This window comes from Eubalaena glacialis, chromosome 4 (assembly GCF_028564815.1).
Source record: "Eubalaena glacialis isolate mEubGla1 chromosome 4, mEubGla1.1.hap2.+ XY, whole genome shotgun sequence".
NCBI lineage: Eukaryota > Metazoa > Chordata > Mammalia > Artiodactyla > Balaenidae > Eubalaena > Eubalaena glacialis.
The window spans coordinates 115,674,620-115,697,222 of NC_083719.1; the positions used below are offsets into that span (position 1 = coordinate 115,674,620).

Genomic DNA, 22,603 nt, shown 5'->3' on the forward strand with positions numbered 1-22,603 from the left:
GAATATTTTGATGCGAAAGAAAAAGAAAAAAAGAAAGATGAAGGGAAGGAAGGAAGGGATGGAGGGAGGGAGGGAGGAAGGGAAAATAGGGGGAGGGAAGGGAAAAGACAGAAAAGAGAAAAGAAAAGGAAGAGAAAGAAAAGAATCTTTTTTTATCTGCCACCAAAACCTGAAAACCTGTCCCTGAAGGCAGTTTGGTACGAGACTTTGGAGTGGAACAGACCTTGTTCAAACCCCAGCTCTGCACTTACTAGCTGTGTCACTGGGCAAGTTACTTAACCTCTCTGATTAAACTCTGTAAAGTAGGGATATGACTAGCACTGACCTATTATTATCATGATTTAATGAGATAAGGCACAGTCCATAATCCTCAAAGTGACAGCTCCCCTCAGCACACCCCACTCCTCAAACCCACAGTGGGGATCTTGTTAATTCAAGTGCCCACACAATGGTGACAGGAGTAGAGTCTGAGAAGCAGCGTGGACAATATAACCTTAAATCATTTAAGGATTAAAGCTGGGGGAACAATGAGGCAAAGAGCAGCAACGCCTTTTTTAAAATTCCTTCAACAGATTCAAAGGAAATCATGGTTCCAGTCGCCTGCAGAAGGCTATGTGCTCAGAAACCTAAACATTTTCATTTGGAAAATAAATGGTTCCTAAGGAGTAGAGGCGACAGGGGACAACTTTGGCCTCCTGAAACAAGGGGTGGATTCTTCTCAATTATAGACTCAATATCTGGGAAGGGACACAAGGTATGTTGCAGAGGTGGGGGGCGGGGGGAGGGTTGTCTCAAGCATGCTTAGTCCAGGCTCAGACACAAACTTGGCTTTGATTTTCAAAACTGTCTTTTCATGGGTGTATGCGGTAAAAGCCAGACGTGGAGCCTAGAAAAGGAGAGGCCACTGGGTAGGGTCACCACACAAAGAAAATGGGCCAGCTCTGCACCATTTCCTTAGCTCCAGAATACACTCCCCAGGAAAAGACGTCATTAACCTGATATTAGATAGGATGAGAACCTCAGTTTTCAAAGAGAAAAGTCACAGACAAGCAATAAGGCCAGCTGAAAACCCAGGATATTAAAAAAACGCCTGCACACAAAACAACAGTGCACCTTAGAATCAATATTCTCCAGACACAAAACTGGCAGAAATTTAGATCATAATGAAGGTGATATTCAAGTCCGTGGGAGAGAGAGATTATTTAATAAGATAACTTTGAGGCAACAGCCTCATGATCTGCAATACAAATAAACCTGAATTCCTACCCTCACTCTTTACACCAAAACAAATTCTAAGTGCATCAAAGATTCAAACGTAAAACAGAAATCATAAAAGTACTTGAAGAAAACACAGAGTATTTTTTTTTAAATCTCAGAGCAGGGAAAACATTTCTAAGCAAAACCTAAGCTATAAAGCAGAAGATAGATTAATTTGACTACTTATTATTTTTCGGGATTCAAAATGTTACAAACAAGTTTAGAGACAAACTACAAACTAAGAAAAAAATATGTAAAACACATACAAGGACCTAAACTCTTTAAAAAGAGCATGTAAAAACCATTAATAAAAAAAATACAGTCTAACAGAAAAATGGGCAAAGGACATGAACAGGGAATTTCCACACCCCCCAAATATACAAATGCCAATAATCCTATGAAACCAAGATTAATCTTACTCACAATTAAAGAAATGCAAACCAAAACAAGATGCCATCTTTTAAAGGATATTTGACACATATATGTTTAGATATTTAAAAAAATGGAAATTATTGCAAGGCCCATCAATAGATAACAGTTACACAAATAATAGCACATAAATATAATAAATGCCATGCACCTATTACAATTTAAATGCTGTTTTTACCTATACTGATAACATTGAATGCAGTCTGTAGCATCTGGTTGAGTAGGAGAAAAAGATTTCAATCTGTGCAGCAAGAGTCCATTTATCTAAAAGTGTACAGTTTGACCTATTTGTGAATAAGTGCACAGAGATAGGTCTGGAAGAAAATTCATCCAAATGATAGCAGTGACTGTCCCTGGGTGGAGGGATTTCAGGTGATTTTTACTTTATTTCGAAATCGCAGTATCCTTTTAATAATCTACAATGAGCATACATTTCTATAATCAAAGAAAGCTAAGTTATTTTCACTTTGAAAAATATGAAGAAGTTTTGATGCAACGTTCCAACAAAACAAAACCCATCAACATGCAATAAGGCAAATGGTCCCAAGGCTGAGACCCATGCCCTGTGGCTGCCCCTCCTGGCTGGCACTGTGCAACAGGAGGCAGACAGGTAGGTAAAAATCAGGTTTACAAAGGTGGAGCAGGTGCAGGATGGTAAGGGTTCAAGAACAGGTTTGGAGCGGGAGAAAGACTCAATTCAAAACCTGGTTCCAGGGGGCTTTTCTGGTGGCACAGTGGTTAAGAATCCGCCTGCCAATGTAGGGGACACGGGTTCGAGCCCTGGTCTGGGAAGATCCCACATGCCGCGGAGCAACTAAGCCCATGCGCCACAACTACTGAGCCCGCGTGCCACAACTACTGAAGTCCGTGCACCTAAAGCCCGTGCTCTGCAACAAGAGAAGCCACCGCAATGAGAAGCCCACGCACCACAACGAAGAGTAGCCCACGCTCGCCACAACTAGAGAAAGCCCGCGCGCAGCAATGAAGACCCAACGCAGCCAAAAATAAATAAATAAAATAAATAAATTTATTAAAACAAAACCAAAAAAAACCTGGTTCCACCACATTAGCTGTGTTGACTTTGGGCAAGTCACTTAATCTCTCTGACCCTCAGTTTCCTCCTTCCTGAACTAGGATAACTGCCTCTACTTTCTATGCGATATCTTCAGCTCACTGCTTGGCACACAGTAAGTACTCAATAAATGTCAGCTGCTTATATTATTATCTGGGACATTTGTAACCTTTGTTCACATTGCAACCACTATGTTCTCCACGATCTGGGGTCACAGAGCAGAGTGGAGAGAAGCAAACCTCGGAAAATCCAAATATCTGGTCTTGGACAACATGCTTCTCTAGCCCCGTGAAACCCTTCCTGGAAGCAGCAGGCGAGGAGTAAGGCAGCCAACCGCAAAGAGGAAGAGAAGGACAAGGCAAGGACCTAGGTAATCCCTGGGTACTGCCTACTTGTAGTGGATGAGCCAACACGACTCATTCCTCTCCTCTACCCTTCCTCCTGGGTTGGCTGGGACCTCCCCCTAGACTTCACGTTAGGATCCTGGAAAGACGACTCGAATGCCAAGCTAGAAAGGCCTTTAGAGACCATCTAGTGCAGCATCCTTCATTCTACAGGTGAGGAACCTGAGGACCACGGAGGGGAGGGGACTTGCAGGGAACCAGAGCGCCAGTACCCAGCACAGACCCTCCATCATGGTGTCCCCTCCTACGCTCATCCTTCCCTCCCCCTGGCTGCCCCCTCACACGCTCTCATTTCCCCCATATCTTTCCCCCACTTCCTTACCTGTAGGACTCCTTAAGGGCCCCTTTCTCCTCTGGCAGCCCTAATTGTCCTTTATGGCTCTGTGGTGAGGGGAGAAACCAGACTAGGACTGTTCTGACTCAAAGAATGGCCTAGAAAGAGGACTGCTGTGGCCATCACTACGTCAAGACCCACCCAGCTACTCCTCTGTTTTCAAAAGAAACAGAGTCCAAACCATGGTGTAAAACAGGAAGGGAAGAAGAAAGAGACCTGAGTTATTCTCAAACCTCCCTGGTGACAGTGAAGGTTACCTTGAAACCCTTAGGAAAGGAAGACCCCGGAAGAGAGAGGTACCAGCAGATTCACGAGGAACCAGCAGACTCCATCTCCTAGGTGGTAAATACAACCGAGATGCAGGGCAGCCATGGGTGAGGAGAGACTTGGAGACAGGAGTACAAGGCCATTTTCCCAGATCACAGTTCCAACTCTTGGCAGTGACTGGGCTGAGGCTTACCTTGGGCAGGCTAACTGGAGTCCTGGGCTTGGTCCTTGGGTTTTTAATCAAGAGCCTCTGATCCAGAGGGAGCAGATGATATTTCATGGCCTCGATGAGGAAGTCCTTACAAGTGTTGTTATTCTTTATCAAAGCTTCTTCTTCAACTGTCTAGAGGTAATAACCCATAGGTGATCCTGGTGCAGAACTCGGCCCCATTTCCCAAGCCATCTCCCTGGGCTGAGTCATTCCTGTACTCTCACACTCATTCGTTCCCACACTGCACCATCTCAGACCCTAAGACAAAGGTCCACAGAGTTACAGCTTAGTGCCCACCTCCTGCATCTCAAGAGCACAATGGAGTAAGTGATTAAGCTCTGGCATCAAGCAGACAGGGATACAAATTCCAGCTCTACCATTTAACTCCTCTGATCCTCAGTTTCCTCACCTGTAAGATGTAAGATGGGCATATTAAAGTCCCCCACAACCTCACAGGTTGTGTTTGTTTGTTTGTTTATAGGCTTAATGAGATTATGCAAAACAAAGACAACTGATTGTCCCTAAAGCTTCTTTCCACATGCCTTCTGGTTGGAACAGATTATAATGTTTAAGGCAAGTGGCCAGATATTTGAGAGAAGGAGAGGGAGGGAAAGAGGAAAATGGTGGGATGCATCGGCCAACCTTTGGAGGCACTGGGTATAATAAGGTGATATTCAAGAAGAAGAATTCATATTCATTATCTTACAGTGCAAGCCTCAGGGAGAAGTGTCCAGTGAGGCACTCTCCAACAGAGCAGTGGTATCAGAGCAGAAAGAATGTCCTGCACAAAAGTCCCACCAACTGACCTCCACTTGGACCCCATCTAAGCTGGGGCAGTGGCTTCTCCATGCCTTATTCTAGAGCCAAGGACTTAAGCAGGTGCTCAGCAAGTGTAGGCCTAAATATTTCACAAGCAAAGCTAAGGGTGAACCATGCTGGTACCCTGACTCTCAAATCTCCACCCTTGGGCACAGGTCAGATTGCCACGTGGCATATCTGTAAGGGGTAGTGTGGTCTTCGGAGGCTACTTCATGTCTTCTTTGCTGGACTGTTTGGGAGCTGTTGGCAAGGTCAGCTCCATTCAGCAGCTAACAGTGATTGAATGTCTCCTGGTTGGGCAGCTTAGTGCTGGACCCCAGGGAGAAAATGATGCACAAGACAAGGGTTCTGACCCAGAGGCCCTCAGGTCCAGTCAGAGAATGAGAAGGGCCTCCCCACCTCAATTATCTCAGCCCTCAAGCTGTCATGCACAGGCCTGGCTGAGCCGCTCCTGGGTCCCCCACCTGTAACTAGGAATGGGAACGTGGCCAGGGCCATCACCTGCTGGGCAGTGTTGGAGATGGCAGGAAAAGAAGGATCAGTGAGAGCGCCTCTGTTATCTCTGGACCTCCTTCCCCGCAGACGATCCCCAGGGACACTCCGTTTTCTTGGAAGGTTTTTTTCCCTCCTACTGAGGGATTGAGGCAGGTAGGGACAAATCATAAACGTTTGGGGTCAGTTAAAAATTAAAAAGGGTGGGAGAGGATCTCTTTAAAAGCTTGGGAAGAAGGAAAAATGCATGAATAGCTACTTCTCCCAAAGAACTCACTCGGCTTGAATGAAAAGCTCCCTGAGAGAGTTAGTACTTCGTGGGTACAGAGTTTCAATTTGGGATGATGAAAAAGTTTTAGAAATGGGTATGGTGATGGTTGTACAGCACAGTGAATGCAATTAATGCCACTGAACTGTACACTTAAAATGGTTACAATGATGAAGTTTATATTGTACATATTTTATCACAAGGACAAATTTTTAAATAAGATATGGCGTGTTATACACTTGGCACAATATTTGTAAATTTTTAATAAAAGCCTAATAAGTGTTAGCTATTAAAAGAAAACAGCAACAACAACAACAAAACAACTCCCCCAGAAGTCAGTGTTGGTACAGGTCTGCCCAGAGCTTTCCTTTCTCTCCTCCTCCTCCTCTACCATCAGCCATGCCCAGTGGTTAGACTAGTTTGACGTTTCAAGGTCAAATGAGTGTTAATGAAACATCTCCTTCCAGAGGTGTTCTGGAAACAAAAAAAACCTTAAAAAAAAAAAAAAGTCCCACACAACAGTTCTCATGCACATTGTCTCTGACCTCCTTCTTCTCCAGATCTAAACCTGACCTTGCCCTAATAACCCAGGAACTATTTCCTAAAGTCTTCATTAAGTTTCCATTGTGGGCACCTGACGGAGGTTGTGCGTAGGGGTATCTAAAGCCCCTTTAGCTTTCTCCGGAACCCAAGTCCACGAGCCGCCCTTCCTCCTTGTGAAAGTGAGACTGCGCTGGAGGCCAGGTGTCCACCTTCACCGGTGGTCAGGCCCCACTCAGGATAGTGGGAGGTTTGGCTCTGACACGGGGAGCTCAGGTGGGTTCGGTACCTCTGCTGAGGGGGCCTCTCCTACACGAAGGATGTGCGGCCACCAGGTGGCAGTGGTGCCATCCAAAGTGTAAAACGCAGGGCACGTCTGAAGGCTTGAGAATATACGCCCCAGCCCCTGAGAAGAGGGCTAAGGTTCAGAGATTCAGAGAACATTCTACTGACTCCTGAGGCCTGTGATCAACAGCATCACAAGCTGAGGACTTTATAAGTGTTGGTAAGGATACTCTCTCCCGCTACTACCAACGGTAGCAGTGGTCGTGAAAACAACAGAGATATCACTGAACACAGGGTTGTAGGCTTTACATGGTTTATCTCATTCTATCCCCAAACGACCCTATAAGGGCAGGGGCTATTTTCACCAGATGAGAAGACAGAGGCTTAGCAAGGTTGAGGATTCGCCCAGTGTCTTACGGTCAAGAAGTGACAGAGCTCAGCTGCTGGGCTGCTGAACCTCCTCTTATCCTGGCTTCACATCTGCCATTCCTCGCAGAGACTTCTTGAGGATGGCTGAGGGCTGGCCTACTGCCTTGGCACTTGTTATTTATCTATTTAAGTTTTATCCTCTGCCTGCTTGGAAAACATCTAATGCCACTGACACTACAAAGTTAAGTCATGTAATATACAAACAGAAGAGAAAGTATTAAAGGTGGCACCTGCTTAGGGAAGGTGGGTGCTCTAGAGCCAGACAGACTTGGATTTGAATCCTGACCCTGCCACCTACTAGCTGGTGACTCCAGATAAATCCCAACCTCCATAAGCCTCAAAGCCCACATTTGTAAAAAGGGGATTTTAACCTCTGCTCACAGGGTTGTTACAAGGATTAAATGAGAAAATATGTGGCGCCATGTTTTAGAGGAAGCAGATGCAGTATGTATTCCAGGCACTTGTGAAGAGCTGGTTTTTACAGTCCTGAACTGGGCCCCAAGTTGCCTAACACGAAGGCAAAAAGGGAACATAGAAACATGATGGAAATGACCCTTCTTGCTTCAGTCCTGTACAACAAAAGCAGCTAATAACTTCTGTTGAACATGTGTTATCCCCAGCGCCATGCTAACACCTGAACTGCATCCTTACAACTCCTTTGGTCCTCACAACAACCCTGCTGGGCTCTAGTATAATTTCCCTTCTAGAGAAAAAGAAACTGAGGCTTAAAGCTAAGAAATAGAAGAGGAGGAACTAAACCTAAGTGTCTCATTCTCAAACCTATGCTCTTAAACCTTACACTACCATGCCTCACACTGAACCCAGTGGGTTGGTGCCCTCACTCCACAGAAAAGACCCATGAAACTCACCACTCCATACAACCGGGGTTGCCCACTGCTACTCCTAGGAGGCCTGGGTGAGCAGGGAAGCGCTTGGTTCTTCACACAGCACTCACCTGGACAAGGTAATCCCTTGGTAAGAGAGGGAGACGGACGTGTTCCATCAGCTTTGCCATGTGCTCCAAACGGGTTTCTTTCTCGTAATTGATCCATGAAATCACAGCTTCAAATACCTGTAAGGAAAATCAACATAGGTAACTTTTGCAAAGAGACAATAACTTTAAACAGCTTTCAAACAACTTCCTCAACCTGAAAAAAGAAAGAAAAGTTACAAGTCATCCACAAAGGTGTTTAAGCTAATTTAAACACCTTTAAATTTAATACTTAAAAACACAAAGTCTCTACTATCTGACGTCAGAGAGTGCTCTCTCTCTCTCACACACACACAGGTACGCTAAGAAAAACCTGCTACCCCAAACACAGAATCATCAAGGTTCATCGCAAAACAAAAATCAATTACAACAGTTACCTCAGGGTAGAAATACAGAGCAGTAACTCTGAACCAAATTTTACAAAGACTGTCTAAGAGGACCAGAAGCCCTGGGGGCAATGTCATCATCCCCATCACACATCCCCGTCTCTTCATCTATCTCCCATGTTCATTTAATGCAGAATAAAAACAATAAAGATATCCTCTGCAAAAGCTGGCTGTAATGGTGAATGTGACACTGAATGACAGAAATGGCAAAAATTTCTCCTTGGGTCAAACCTCTCCTTTGAGGAGAGATTTCATTTCTATACAAATCAAAATGGGGCTTGGAGCCAAAAAGGGGAATCTATGGTTTGGATGTTTGCCTTACTCAAGGTTAAGTTCAAATTCAAACTCTGCACCACCGTATACACAGAGACACATAAACTTCAATGTTGGTAAGACAGCGGGGAAACCACCACTGTTAATGGAAACTTAACTAACGCAGCTTAAGAAGGGAAGGAAGAATTTGGCAATATCAATCAAAAATTCAAATGTGCATATCTTTGACCTAGAAATATCACTTCTAGAGCTCTAATCAACAAAAACATTCACAAAAGTGGTGCAAGAATATGTGTTCCAAGATGTTTGCTGCAGCGTTTTTGTAACAGGATAAAAAAGGAAACAATCCAAAATCCACTAGTGGAGAAATTATTAAACTAGTATCGATACCATGGGATATTTTCAGCTGCTAAAAAACAATAATAACAATAACAACTAGTAATAAGACAAAACACTTTCTTGTGCCAGAAAGCAAGAAAGTGCTCAAAGATTAAGGGGGACACAAGGAACAGACACAGAGCGAGCTAGATGGCGCTTTTTCATTGCCGTCGTTCAGGACAATTTAAACATCAAAAAGAATGATGAAGAAATCAGTTCTGCGCTGACTGGGAAGGGGCCAAAGGAAACTTCTTCTGGTAATGGGTATGTTCTTTATCTTGATAGGGCGGGAGCTATGTAAGCGTATGCATTTGTCAAAATGAATTTAATTTTAGGGGCTTCCCTGGTGGCGCAGTGGTTGAGAGTCTGCCTGCCAATGCAGGGGATACGGGTTCGAGCCCTGGTCTGGGAAGATTCCCACATGCCACGGAGCAACTAGGCCCGTGAGCCACGATTACTGAGCCTGCGCGTCTGGAGCCTGTGCTCCGCAACAAGAGAGGCCGCGATAATGAGAGGCCCACGCACCGCGATGAAGCGTGGCCCCCGCTTGCCGCAACTAGAGAAAGCCCTCGCACAGAAACGAAGACCCAGCACAGCCAAAAATAAATAAATAAATAAATGATTAAAAACTTTAAAAAAAAAATGAATTTAATTTTATACTTAATATCTATACATTTCACTGTGTGTAAATCATACCTCAATTTAAAATATTTTTAGTTAAAAGAAAAGGATAGTAATGAATCATAACCCAAAGAATAAAAAAAGAATCCATGAGTCCATAAGGACACTTTAAAAAGTGTGGGAAGGGCTGCTCTTCCCAGAAAAAGGCCTTCTAATAAGGTAAAAGGGATGACAGAATTAGAAAAACATTGTTTTGCAACCACCAATGTAATAACTGATTCAGCAAAGATCGTCCAGAGATGCTGAAATCATTGGGTGAAAAGTTGTTGGGAAAAAAGATATTCACGGTTCTCAAAGTGCCACCTGACAGATTACTTATTCATTACATGGGGAGAGTGGGGGAGCTTCAAAAGGGTATATCTGACAGATACCACCTTTAACAAGTGGTCAAAGTCAGCACCACTAATAAATAGGACAAATTTATATTATTGTGTTAGCCAAGAAGTGCCTTCAGTTTTTAAGTAAAAATAAAAGACACATTTTTCATTTTCACCAACAACTTTATTGAACAATATATTCACCGTTTTGTTCCACTACCTTCTGACATTTTTCAGGCAACTTCATAATTGCATCTTCCCAAAACTTGGTATCTTTTTGAGCAAAGAACTGTTCCAGGTGCCTTTTACAGTCTTCCAGGAAATTGAATTTTTTTCCATTAAGAGAATTTTGTAAAGACCGAAATAAATGGAAATCCGAAGGTGCAATGTCTGGTGAATACGGCTGATGAATCAGAACTTGCCAGCCAAGCTGTAACAGTTTCTGCCTGGTCATCAAAGAAACATGCGGTCTTGCGTTATCCTGATGGAAGATTATGCATTTTCTGTTGACTAATTCTGGAGGCTTTTCGTTGAATGCTGCTTTCAGTTGGTCTAATTGGGAGCAGTACTTGTGGGAATTAATTGTTTGGTTTTCCGGAAGGAGCTCATAATAGAGGACTCCCTTCCAATCCCACCATATACACAACATCACCTTCTTTGGATGAAGACGGGCCTTTGGTGTGGTTGGTGGTGGTTCATTTCGCTTGCCCCACGATCTCTTCCGTTCCACATTATTGTACACTATCCGCTTTTCATCTCCCGTCACAATTTGCTTTAAAAACAGAACGTTTTCATTACACTGAAGTGGAGAATCACATGCAGAAATGTGGTCAAGAAGGTTTTTTTCGTTTAACTTATGTGGAACCCAAACATCAAAGCGATGAACACAACCAAGCTCGTGCAAATGATTTTCAACACTTGATTTGGGTATTTGAATAAGTCAGCTCTCTCCCACGTAATACAACGTTGATTGTTCTCAATTAATGTCTCGATTTGATCGCTATCAACTTCAACTGGTCTACCCAACCGTGGAGCATCGCCCAGCGAGAAATCTCCAGCACAAAACTTCACAAACCACTTTTGACACGTTCGATCAGTCACAGCACCGTCTCCATACACTGCACAAACCTTTTTTTGCATTTCAGTTGGTTTTTACCTTTCTTGAAATAAGAAAGCATAATATGCTGAAAATGTTGCTTTTTTCCTTCCATCTTCAATATTAAAATGGCTACACAAAAATTCACCAATTTTGATGTCTTTTTTTTTAAATGCATGCAAATATGACAGCTGTCACAATACAATCTAACAAAGTTGTTTCAAATGAAGTTAAAGACAACTAAGTGGGACTTCCCTGGTGGTCCAGTGGTAAAGAATCCGCCTTCCAATGCAGGGAATGCAGGTTCGATCCCTGGTCAGGGAACTAAGATTCCACATGCCACAGGGCAACTAAGCCTGTGTGCCACAACTACTGAGCTTGCGCACCTCAACTGGAGAGCCTGCATGCCACAAACTACAGAGCCCACATGCTCTGGAGCCCGAACGCCACAACTACAGAGCCCACGCACCTTGGAGCCCGCGTGACACAACTAGAGAGAGAAAAAAACCCACATGCCACAACTAGAGAGAAGCCCACGTGCCGCAGCAAAGAGCCCACACGCTGCAACAAAAGATCCCACATGCCTCAACAAAGATGCCATGTGCCGCAACCAAGACCTGATGCAGCCAAAAATAAATTTTAAAAATAAATAAATAATAAATCTTAAAAAAAGGAAAACAAAAAACTAAGTGCTACTAGAGCCATCTTATGGAAAAAACCGAACGAACCTTTTGGCCAACCCAATACATTCCTGAATGTGATTTAATGAGAGGGAAACAACATCCCCTAGGTAGTATTCTTTCTAAAATGTTTAACCTGAATCTTATAGTGAGGAAACAATCAGACAACTCCATGTGTGGGACACTCTACAACACAGGTGTCCTGGATTCTTCGAAACTGTTAGCATTATGAAAAACACTTAAGAAAAAAAAAAAAAAAAAGGCAGGGAGATAGTTCTAGATTAAGGGGATTTAGAGACATGAGAACTAAACGGGAGGCATGATCCTTGTTTGAATCATGGATTAAAAAGAAACAACCATGAAAGACTTTTTCTGAGACTGTTAGGAAATTTGAATGCTGACTAGATATTAGAATATATTATTGTATCAGTGTTACATTTCTTTGGTATGATAATGGTTTATGGCTAGAAAAGGGAATTTCCTTGTTCTTAGGAGGTGCAAGCTAAAATACTTAGGGGTAAAGTGTCATGATGTCTGCAATTTACTGTTAAATGGTTCAGCAAAATAAAAGATTAAATACAGAGAGAAAGAGAAAGCAAGTGAAGCACAATGTTAACAAGTGGTGAATCTAGGTAAAGAGTATATGAATGTTCATTCTTTCCAGCTTTAGTATAGGCTTGGAATTTTTCAAAATAAAAAGTGGAAGGGAGAAGAAAAGAACACAACCAAACTGGTGTAAATGATTTTCAGTGCTTGATTTGGATATTTTGAGTATGTCAGCTATCTCCCACATGGTATAACATTGATTGTTCTCAATTAATTTCTCGATTTGATCTCAATCCTACAACAAAATTTACAATTTCAAAATTCAAAGTTGAAAGCTATATCTCCCGGGGTGGGTAAAAAACCTCCAATTTTTCTTACCCTAACTGTATTTTTGTGTGTATTGATATGTTAATAATGCTTTGGCCCTATTTCCTAAACATATACTTAAGTCAGGCTGAGCATACTCAGATTGAACAAGATATCAGGAAGGAATCCATCAGAAAGGGAAGGGAAGGGAAGAGAGATGAGTGGAATGGAACAGAAGGGAAGGAGCAGTATGTATGTATAGTTTGCTATCATTTCTATATAAAATAACCTATATGTGTACAAACACGGACACACACACACACCATGGAAATCCTCCTTGTCTAGTTCATTTTTTAAAATTATTAACTGTCACAGAGCTATGTGTCTCACCCTTATCACATTATTTTGTAAACAGTTGTGTGTTTCTTCAAGTAGCCCTTAAGATCCCTGAGAACAGGAACCTTGTCTCACTTGCTGGTGCATAACACACACTCAAATATGTTTTAATGAATGAGTGGACAAATGAGTTCAGAATAAGCATGTAAGCAGGCTGGAACAGACAGCAGGATTGGGGAAGCAGAGGCTGGTATCTTGGTGGGGAGGGCAGAGCCAGGCCACAGACCGAAGGATGCTGGAGACTCCTTGCTTTTGCTGGGTTAGGAGGTGGGCAGCCATGGTCCTGTTCTGCCCTGCACTGTGGTTACCCACACTTCCTTCCACTTCCCTTTACTGGACTGTAACGCTTGCAGGGTGAGAAGTGTACCAGCTCTGTCCCTGCACTTTCTGCCACCAAGCACAATGCCAGGCACAGAGCGGGTGACCGGTTGAGGAAGCTTTCACGAAGAATGAACTGCAAGGCCTTGAGTAGGTGGGATTTACTGATCACGCCCTTCGCTGTCAACCAGCTTAGTCTTTGTTATAAAAGCTGCAAAGCAGGCTGAGTCTAATGACGTTGATATTTAACCTTATCTTTATTTTTGGCTTGACTTGTCTAACTGGTTCCACTCAGTTGCACTGTTTACCTACTCAGCTGTGAAAGCCACAGCACTCGGCAGCAACGGTGACCTTCTCAGCAGCTAGAGAAGGCCGCGTATTTTTTTTCATCTAGACGTCATGCTTGGAAAATAAGCAAATAAACTTCCAACTAGCCTATGTGCCTAAAATCGCTCCCAACGGCCCCTGCCATCAAAGGACTGGCCAAGGCAAAGGGGCAACAGGTAGCAGCAGCAGCAGTGCATGTCCGTGCTGTGCCAGGCCCTGCGCCACACTCCCCAGAGACACTGTAACCATGGACTCTCCTGACGGCCACTGAGTAGACACTCCTGCCCCTTATTGACTGACTCATCCAAGTCCAGAGCCAGAAAGCAGCAGGGCTGGGCCCACACCAGCCCATCTCCAGCGCTCAGGCTCTTACCCGTTATTCTCAGCAGCTACCCAGCTGGTAAACCTCAGCCAACAGGCCACATGCACCTGTTTTTGTAAATAAAATTTCCTTGGAACACAGCCACACTCACTCATGACAAATTGTCTACGGCTGCTTTCACACTTCAACAGCAGAGCTGAATTGAGACTCTGTGGCCCACAAAGCCTAAAATATTTACTATCTGGCCCTTTAAAGGAAAACTGTGTCAACCCCTGGTCTGTAAAATCTAAGCAGAGACCCTGTGGCCTCAATCATGGGACAGGGTGATGTCTACTCAGATGAAAATACTTTTCATGGGCCCCACAATGAAATAATTGGCTGCCCACACGGCACGCTTAGGGTTTCACTTTTAGACAAAGAAATAGCATCATTTCCTCACTGCTTCATGTTCCAGAACCAATTTCTTGAGTGCTACGAGGTTGCTATGTGGAAAGGAGATGGAGGAAGTTGGATTTCATAGTCCTCGGCTCACACCTCCAACATAAGCACAAGCCTTGGCCAGAAAATACCAGATGAACCCGATCCTTCTACCCCACCCCCTAAGTTACTGAGGCAGCCAAGCCAGATGTTCCTGCACACTGAGTAAAGGGGGGAGCCCTTTACTGGCAAGGGGAAAGGTCCAACAGCTCACGGGATCCCAACCAGGGATTCGACCCGGGCCATGGCAGTGAAAGCCCAGAGTCCTAACCACTAGGCCACCAGGGAACTCCCAACAAGCTCTTGAATAGTAATGAGTAAGGGTGTCCCCATCGGGGTGGGGGTTCATTAATAAAGACCAGGGGCCTGGGTGGCAGACACAGTCAGCTTCAAATCACAGAGCTGTCTATTGTCAATAAGCCTTAGTCTCCTCCTCTCCAAATGGCCTTGAGAGCTGTTGTAAGCATTAGAAATGATATGCAAAACAGTATGCTGGGTAAAAGAAGTCAGGCACAAAAGCATGCACACACCAGGATTCCATTTATACAAAGTTCAAAAACTGGCAAAACTGATCTACTGAGAAGTCAGAATAGTAGTTTGGCTTCTCGGGATGGTGGGCAGTGACTGGAAGGAAGGCCTGGAGCTCCGTTTCTTGATCTGGATGCTGGCTTTGTGGGTGTTGCACTTTGTAAAAAGTTGAGCCGTGCACTTTGTATTTGCTCATGTCTCTGAGCTTACTCCAAGCTCACTTACTCTGAGATTTTTTTCAACGATGTGTGAAATAGTCACAGTGATCAGCCAAGATAGATTTTTGGTCCTAGCGTGGTGGTACTCCCGTCATAGGCACTTACTGAACTGCGCTCTCCAAAGGAGAGCAGTAAGAAGAGTAACACTGACTCAGGGGCCCAGGCCACATCATTGTCTGCAGGCTGAGGATGTGGCAACTCGAATGCTGACCTCAGAGTGTGGCGGGGCTGCCAACAGCTCGGCCTAAGCACAGGAGGTACTTCCTTGGGCGCTGGATGATGCCTCAGCAGCAAGCACTAAAGCCCAGCCTACTGGCTGAGGAGCTCCTGCCCACACCCCAGACCGACCACTGGTGCTGGCGGGAGAGTCTAGGAATTCAGACAGGAGAGCCTGCAACACGAATGATCCCAGGAGACAAGGTCCAATCCCTTCCAGGAGATAAAATATCAGAATTTGTCCCCTGATGAGAGTTTTAGGAGATATAAGTACATAAAAATGTGATCATGCAGAGAGAAACTAACCTGTTCTTCTCACTATAACACATACTTGGCACTAATCTAATTTTTTGAAGAAACTCAACCAATTTCTTCCTGACCTGTATCTAACATGTGGCCATTTCCCCGTTAGTTCTTACTCTGAGAAGCCTCAATAGTGTTTCATAAGAAGGCATGGAATTCTTGAGAAGTAGAAAGACATTTACCAGCTAGGAAAGCAAAGATTCCGAAAAGTCCAATAACCAGCAACTCAGTGGCAAAACTGCAGTAGAACTCAGGAGTCATATCTCTTCTCCTTGCAGTGTGTTTGTCCTGGAAGGTTGCTTACCCTGCCCCTGGGTCAATGAGGCTGCCCATGGTGACAGCTGAACTTCGGGTCTGCAAAGGGTATGCAAAAAACAGGCTATCTGCTCACAGGGTTAGCTCTAACCCTGCGACACCTCCCATAGGAAAGAATCAGGTGCCTGGGAGGGGCTTGCTTCTCTGTGTTTTCCCTCTAACTGGGCAAGGGTAAGCAGGGGAGAGGGGAGGAAAGTCCTAACCAAAGAACTAGTGATTTTGTGATTCTTACCACATCCACTTGTCCTCTCTCAAATAACAGGAATTTTTAAACAAAAACTACAGGGAGGAAAAACAGGAGAAAAAATGGCAAAGATCCATGCCTCCCTCCGACCTCTAGTTCCCACATTTCTCCTTATTCTCTGGAAAAATATTAAAATTATCCCCATAATATCAGCTGGCTCAGGGCAGAGTCAGGCCCCAGTCTGCCTCTTCATTCCCTCGGGGAACGTCTGCTGAGCACCTCCTAGTGCCTCCCAGGCCTCTGTATCAGGACTGTGCGTGACACAGAGATGGCTAAGGTACCCTCACAGCCCTCAAGGAGCTTGAGCGTAGTGAAGGGGATGAGTCGTGGGCAAAAGCAAGTGCTCTTGGAGGAAGAACAGCACTTGAGCCCTCGGAGAGGCCCAGGTGGTGCTGGGGGTGCTGGCGACACAGAGACAGCTACCACCCTCAGCTCCTGCCTGGCACAGAGCCGCAGGTCACGCCAACCACCCAGACCAATATGGGGCCCGGGAAGAGCTTCCCCTTGAGAAAGGCCCCAGTCAATGGTTACATGTATCACCTCATTTCATCCTCAGAACAGCTCTATAAGATAGATACTACACTATCATTACCCACCTTCACAGATGAGAAAACTGAGACTTAGGTTCTTTTATTCATTCCTTCAAGAAATATTTTTTGGTATCTACCATGGACCTGACACCACTCTAGCAGCAACCATAAGATAGTCAAAATTCCTGACTATACATGGTGTATACATTCTGGTAGGAGATAAATAACTGGCCCAAGATCAATCACTCAGCTTGTTAAAGTAGGGGAGCCAGGATTGAATTCAGTTATTCTGGCTGCAGAACCTATACTTTCAAACTTCCAACAAGCAAGCTGCCTGGGCCCAGCCACAGACACTTAAAATCATCATTAATAGTAAGATACCACATTTCCTCTATTTTAAGATGCATAGTTTTAAGATGCATCTGAAACCTGGCTGCATTTTATAATATATGTTGAAAGAAACCTGTGGGCTGCTGGTAGAGAAGTAAGTCATAATATAACTGATACTGCGGTTCAAGTGTAAATTTTGCTGAATACAGGTCATTTGACTGCCGACGCAACTGAATTTTCTGCAAATGTTAACATTAAATCAGTTGGATTTTAACTTAAATGAAGATCCCTGATACTACTTCAAATACACTCAAAAAATTTCACTATATCGCAAGAAAAAGCTATTGTGCATGCAAGCGATTATGCCTATCACACGCAATGTAATTAAAGGGAGTAGAAATCACCAAACCTCTTGGAACAGATCACAGAATTTTCAAAGCCTTAAGGGCTAGCGTTCAAATGACAAACATCTAATTGTCAAAAGCTTCCAGCTATTTAACTTCCAGCAATATGTGAGCAATTAAGGGGAAAAAAAAAATATGGGTTTTGCCAAAGAGAAAATGCAGGCCAAACCCCACTATTCATTAATAAGACTCAAAATTACATAGCTAACCTTAAACATACCAAAGGGTTCAAGATCATGAGTAATATACTTTCTGAAAAGCATCACATAACTCTGAAGTTACACATAACTTCTGAGAACCAAATATGATACACAACATCAATAATGTGAAAAATACCTACACTCCAAACTGATTCTACAGAAAGAGGAACCCATATGTAAGCATATGAATAAATGAAAGTCACTATAGACAAGTTTTAAGAGTGTACATCTATTGTCATGTTTCTTTGTTTCTGGAAAGATGCAATTAACACCATGATTTGTTTCACCATTACCAATGGCAAATCAATACCATTACCATTACCACTGGTACCTCCAAATAGAGAACTGTGATAATTACAATGATAGCTGCCATTTATTGAGCACCTATCAAACACCGTATCTGATTTTTTTTCACCCATTATCTCTAATCCTCGTGACAACTCTATAAGGGAGGCACTCTTAGTATTTCAGTTTTACATGTAAGTAAATTATGGTTCAAAGAAACCAGTGACTTCTCAAGGTCATACAGTCAGTAAGCATCAAGCTGAGTGTGGAACCAGTTCTGCCCAAGTCCAAAACCCAAGTGGTTTCCAGGGCACTATAATGCCTCTCCCTACTAACAACCCACCTCCACCCCTGTCCTGGCATAGCACGCATAGATAAGCCCTCACCTAAAACTTACTATGATCTCAGGGAAGGATGGGCCAGGATGAATTTAAGATAGAAGGGTCTCCCTCTCAATCCAACACTCTAAGTTGATTCAAATCCTGCTACTTATGTACCTGCTTCCATTTTCTCAAACTACACTTGAGGACATGATCAAGCAGACCCTAAACTGGCCAACAGCCCAACATTCACAGAGCCAATTGACTGGTTCATTCCGTCAAATTGTGCCAATTTGGTAGCACAGTCCAGAGAAGAAAGTACACAAGCTTAGCAAGAAGCGAGGAAAGCCTCTCCATTTCTGAGGCTGGGGCAGGAAGGGGCCTGTGGCCTGGCCAGAAGCATTCTTTCCCCTGGAGGTGCTGTTTCACATCAGCTAATGGAAGCAGAGACCTCCCTAAGCCTACGGGAGGGTCCAGCTTGTGCCAGTCACCTTCTGGGGATCCCCCTGAAGTCTCAGGACAGCCCATAGTTCCAACTGACAACTGCTTTTCTTCTTGATCAAACTTATGCAGGACAACAGGCAGGGGCTTGTGAATTTCACACCCATTCTCTGGACATGTGCCTTTGGATGCAGTCTCATCTACAACATAAAATCCTTCTCAAGGGCTTTTCCTTGAATATTCCCTCAGGAAAGGGCCTCAAGCTTGGATGCTAAGATTGGACTAGGACAATTCAAGAAACATTTACTGAGCATCTCTGAGGATGCAGAGGTGAGTAAGGTGTGGTCCCTACCATCAGGGAACTCACAAGTGAGTAGAAGAGGTAAGACCAGCTCAGAACTAACTACAATATAAAGCAGAACAAGGTTAAGTGTTATCCCAGAGGAAAAAGGGATTAATTCCAGAAGCACAGTCAATAATCAATTCAGCTAACACTGACTAGGCACCCACTAGGTAGCAGGTACTATACTAGGCATTTTATATACCTTATCCCATTCAATCCCCACAACCACCCTGTGGAACATGTTCTATTACTACCCACACTTTACAAATGAGGAAACAGATGGAGAAGCAAAATATCTTGCCCAAGGTCACATAACTGATTTGTAAATACTAGAGATGAGATTTGGACCCCAGTGGCCAACATGGAAGCGTATGTTATTTCCAGTAAAGTAGACTGAATCTCCTGGAGTAAAGAAATTCTTCCTGGTAGAAGAAAAATCTGAACTGTTTGGGAATTCAAAAAGGTGAAGAGGGAAGTAGAGAATATTCCTAGCAGAGGGTCAGAGATAAGGAAGGCCGGGAAGTAGGATAGATCAGCAGTCACAGGTCAGCTAAAGCAGGGGCAGAAGTCAAGCTTCTAGCACAGAGGAAGAGGTGTGTGGTCAGTGAGTCAGGCGACTGGGGTCAGGAGACCTGGGTTCTAGTCCTGGCTTGGCCACTGAAAAACTGTGTGTGACCTTCAGCAGTTTCTATCCCCTCTCTGGGGCTCGGTTTCCTCATCAGTAAAAATTCCAATTCCCTATCGGAGTAGATGTTCCCCAAAGGTCTGCTCTGGCTTAAATGCTCAGTGATACTCACAAGAGGCCGTGTGGGACTGTGGTTAAGACCAGGTGACATGTAAACCAGCTGAGTGACCTTGAACAAGCTAATTAAATCCTCTGAGTCTGTTTCCTCATCTGTAATGTGAGGACAACAGCGATGCCTGCTTCACAGGGCTGAGGTGAAGGCTGAGTGAACTTAGCACAGGGTTTGGCAAACTATAAACGTTTAAGAAATGGAGGCAGCTTTGTCGCCATCATCATCATCACCATTACTCCTTCTTTAAAGGGTCCATAAAGTGAATGTAGTGGTCGTGGGCCAGAAAGCCTTTTTTTTAAAAAAAAGGGACAAAAAAATAAGATCTTTTTTTTTTATTTGAAAAAGAGAAAAGGTCTCATTGAACCACAAGTCCTTCCCATGACCACCTCACGAGAGAGGCTCCTGTTTCAAAGAAGGGCCATGTCATACCTTCTCTTCTGAAGAAACGGTCAGCTTGTCACTGGATATCAAGCTGCACACCTGGTCCAGACTTAGGCTAAGAAATTCTTCCCCCAGCATCACCTCTGGAAAGTGCTGCTCTGTTCCAAAAAAAGCAGAAGTTCAGAAAACAAAGTTATAACACACTCCTGCCCTTCCATGAACCAAGGGCATGACAATCTGTGGGATTCAGAGCAGAGTCCTGGGAGCTCTGGGGGAGGCAGGAGGCAGAGAGAAAGGCAGACATCCAGGCTGGAGGGAAACCAGCCTCTTAATTCAGCAGCAAAGGCATCCCCCTGTGTGACCCTCTGTCCTGAACATCATCACAGAGGAAAATGGGGCAGAGAGATGCGAGGTTATATTTTTTCCATGCTCCATGAGATTAATAATGGTGTTGCAGAGAAGCCTCACAGGGGCCTGCCTACTTAATTGAGCTCATTTCCCCTCAAGGCACAGGCTGGCAGAGTCGCAGACGGTGCCCCCTGCAGCTCAGCCAAACAAAAGTGGGTCAGAACTGCTGTGTCGCTCAAAGTCTCTGGGGTTCTGGTAGGAAGTCAACATTAGAAGGCTGGCAGAAGGGTTCATCCCATCTTGCCCAAGTCAAGCCTGCTATAGTGAGAATCTGGTTCACAAGAAGGCTCAACTAAGCTTTTGTCCAGGTGTGGCACCAACACAGCTGGCACCACCACCACTGGGAACAGTCCACAGTGGCTGAGCCTATAGAGGCTATAAGATGGAGGGGAGTTCGGGGACAACTAGAACAAGATAAAACTCACAGGCCCGAGGACCACACAAGGGAACTGCCAAGGAAAATTCCTACCCTGACATTCGCCCAGGCCGCCATCCGGCTATTACAGAGGCATTTGCCAGTGAAAGAGCATGCACTTCAGAAAGAAGGACCTAGATTCAAGTCCCGGCTTTGCCATTTATGAGTTGTGTCTTTGAGCCGATGGCATCACCTCCCTGGGTCTCATTATGCCCATCTGTACAATGGAGGTAAAAACCACGTCTCACTCCCTCCCTCCCATGCTCTGATGAGAGAGGAACTGAGAACGTGTTTTGCAAGCTCCTTCAAGGTGAACCAGCCCAAGGGCTGACAATTCCTGGTGTAGCAGACTCTGGAGGTCACAGTGTCCTTTGTCATTTGCCCCAGACCTTGCTCCTTCCTCGGTTCTCACAACCCTGCACCATCGCCCCAGGAGCATCTGTGCTCCTTGCCCTCCAGGCCTCTCCCCTTCCTTCTGTGGTGGCCCCGCTCTGCCCTGAGAGCTTCTTGGATAATTCCAGAAGCTCCCCACCCCCCACTTGGCCTGGCTGGCCCCTGGAGTGAGATTCTGAGTCCCTCCATGCGTGGGAGGCTGCTGAAACATCAACTCCGCCGCAGCTGCACAATGAAAAGGAAAATCAGAGCATGCTAATCACACTCATCAACTTCTTAAAAACCAAACAAACGAAGAACTTAAGATTTAAATAATTTCTTGCAAAAATCATTTTTAACTTTTTATGTTGTAAGAATTTCAGATCCAAAGAATTCCCGTATGCCTTTCATCCAGATTCCCTAAATGTTAATACTTTACTCTCAATGACTGAGTTATAAATAATCTTTTCCATCTTTCACTGGACAAAAAGGGCTCCCCACTTGCTCCCCACCAGCCTAATGATATAACTGAAGCCACAATTAAAGCTCACCCATCCTGAGGCTCAGGGATGCTTGTACAAGACAAGACAAATTTAAAAGTCAGATCTTTTACAAATGGAAGCAGCCGTCAAAACGTAAGAAGCTGGTCTTACTTCTCTATATGTCAACAGAAGAAAGCCTTTAGTTAAAGCATAGATTTTAAGTATGACATTCAAAACACCTCCCTAACTATGGGAATATTTAAGACTAGATAGTTATTTTTAAAGTGTCCATTCCTAAAGATTTTTAAATAAAAGCAAGTAAACAATTTTCTTTGGACAATGGGAATTCATTCTTGCCCCGGAGGCTTGGAAAGTAACAGGATTCTCCCTATACACTCTTTCTAGCCCAAGAAGTCTTTGGACCAGAGTCTCCCAATGTGTTGGCAACACCCAAGAAACAGCAGAGAGAAAACTGACAAAGTATAGGACAGGGAGGCTCTGTGGACCAGCCTCGGCTGAGCTCAGTAGGTGAGTCAGGCAAACCAGTGCCTACATCCCTGTGGCCCAGAGCCATACCTGGTCTTCCCACCTTTATCTTTGGTTGACTGAAAAACCTAACATTTGGAGGAGTGAAAGGAACAGGAGGAGGTGAGAAAGTAAAATTCTGAGCTGTAAGGAATTCTTCCTCAGAGCTCAGAAAGCCAAAAGTAGACGAGCTTGGGTTTTGAAAAGGAGGAAAATAGAAGTGCAGTGATGTGTATCCTAGGTGA

General features: G+C 44.3%; 1 protein-coding gene across 1 annotated transcript in view; it reads right to left on the reverse strand.

Annotated features, from left to right (window-relative positions):
• KLHL3 (kelch like family member 3) overlaps positions 1-22,603 on the reverse strand; it is a 113,581-nt gene that overhangs the window by 26,960 nt on the left and 64,018 nt on the right. Inside the window, exons 6-8 of the mRNA XM_061188220.1 lie at positions 20,205-20,314; positions 7,763-7,879; positions 3,957-4,106 (exon numbers count right to left, since the gene is read on the reverse strand). Of these exons, the coding sequence (XP_061044203.1) occupies positions 3,957-4,106; positions 7,763-7,879; positions 20,205-20,314 (377 nt within the window). The remainder of the gene's footprint in view (positions 1-3,956; positions 4,107-7,762; positions 7,880-20,204; positions 20,315-22,603) is intronic.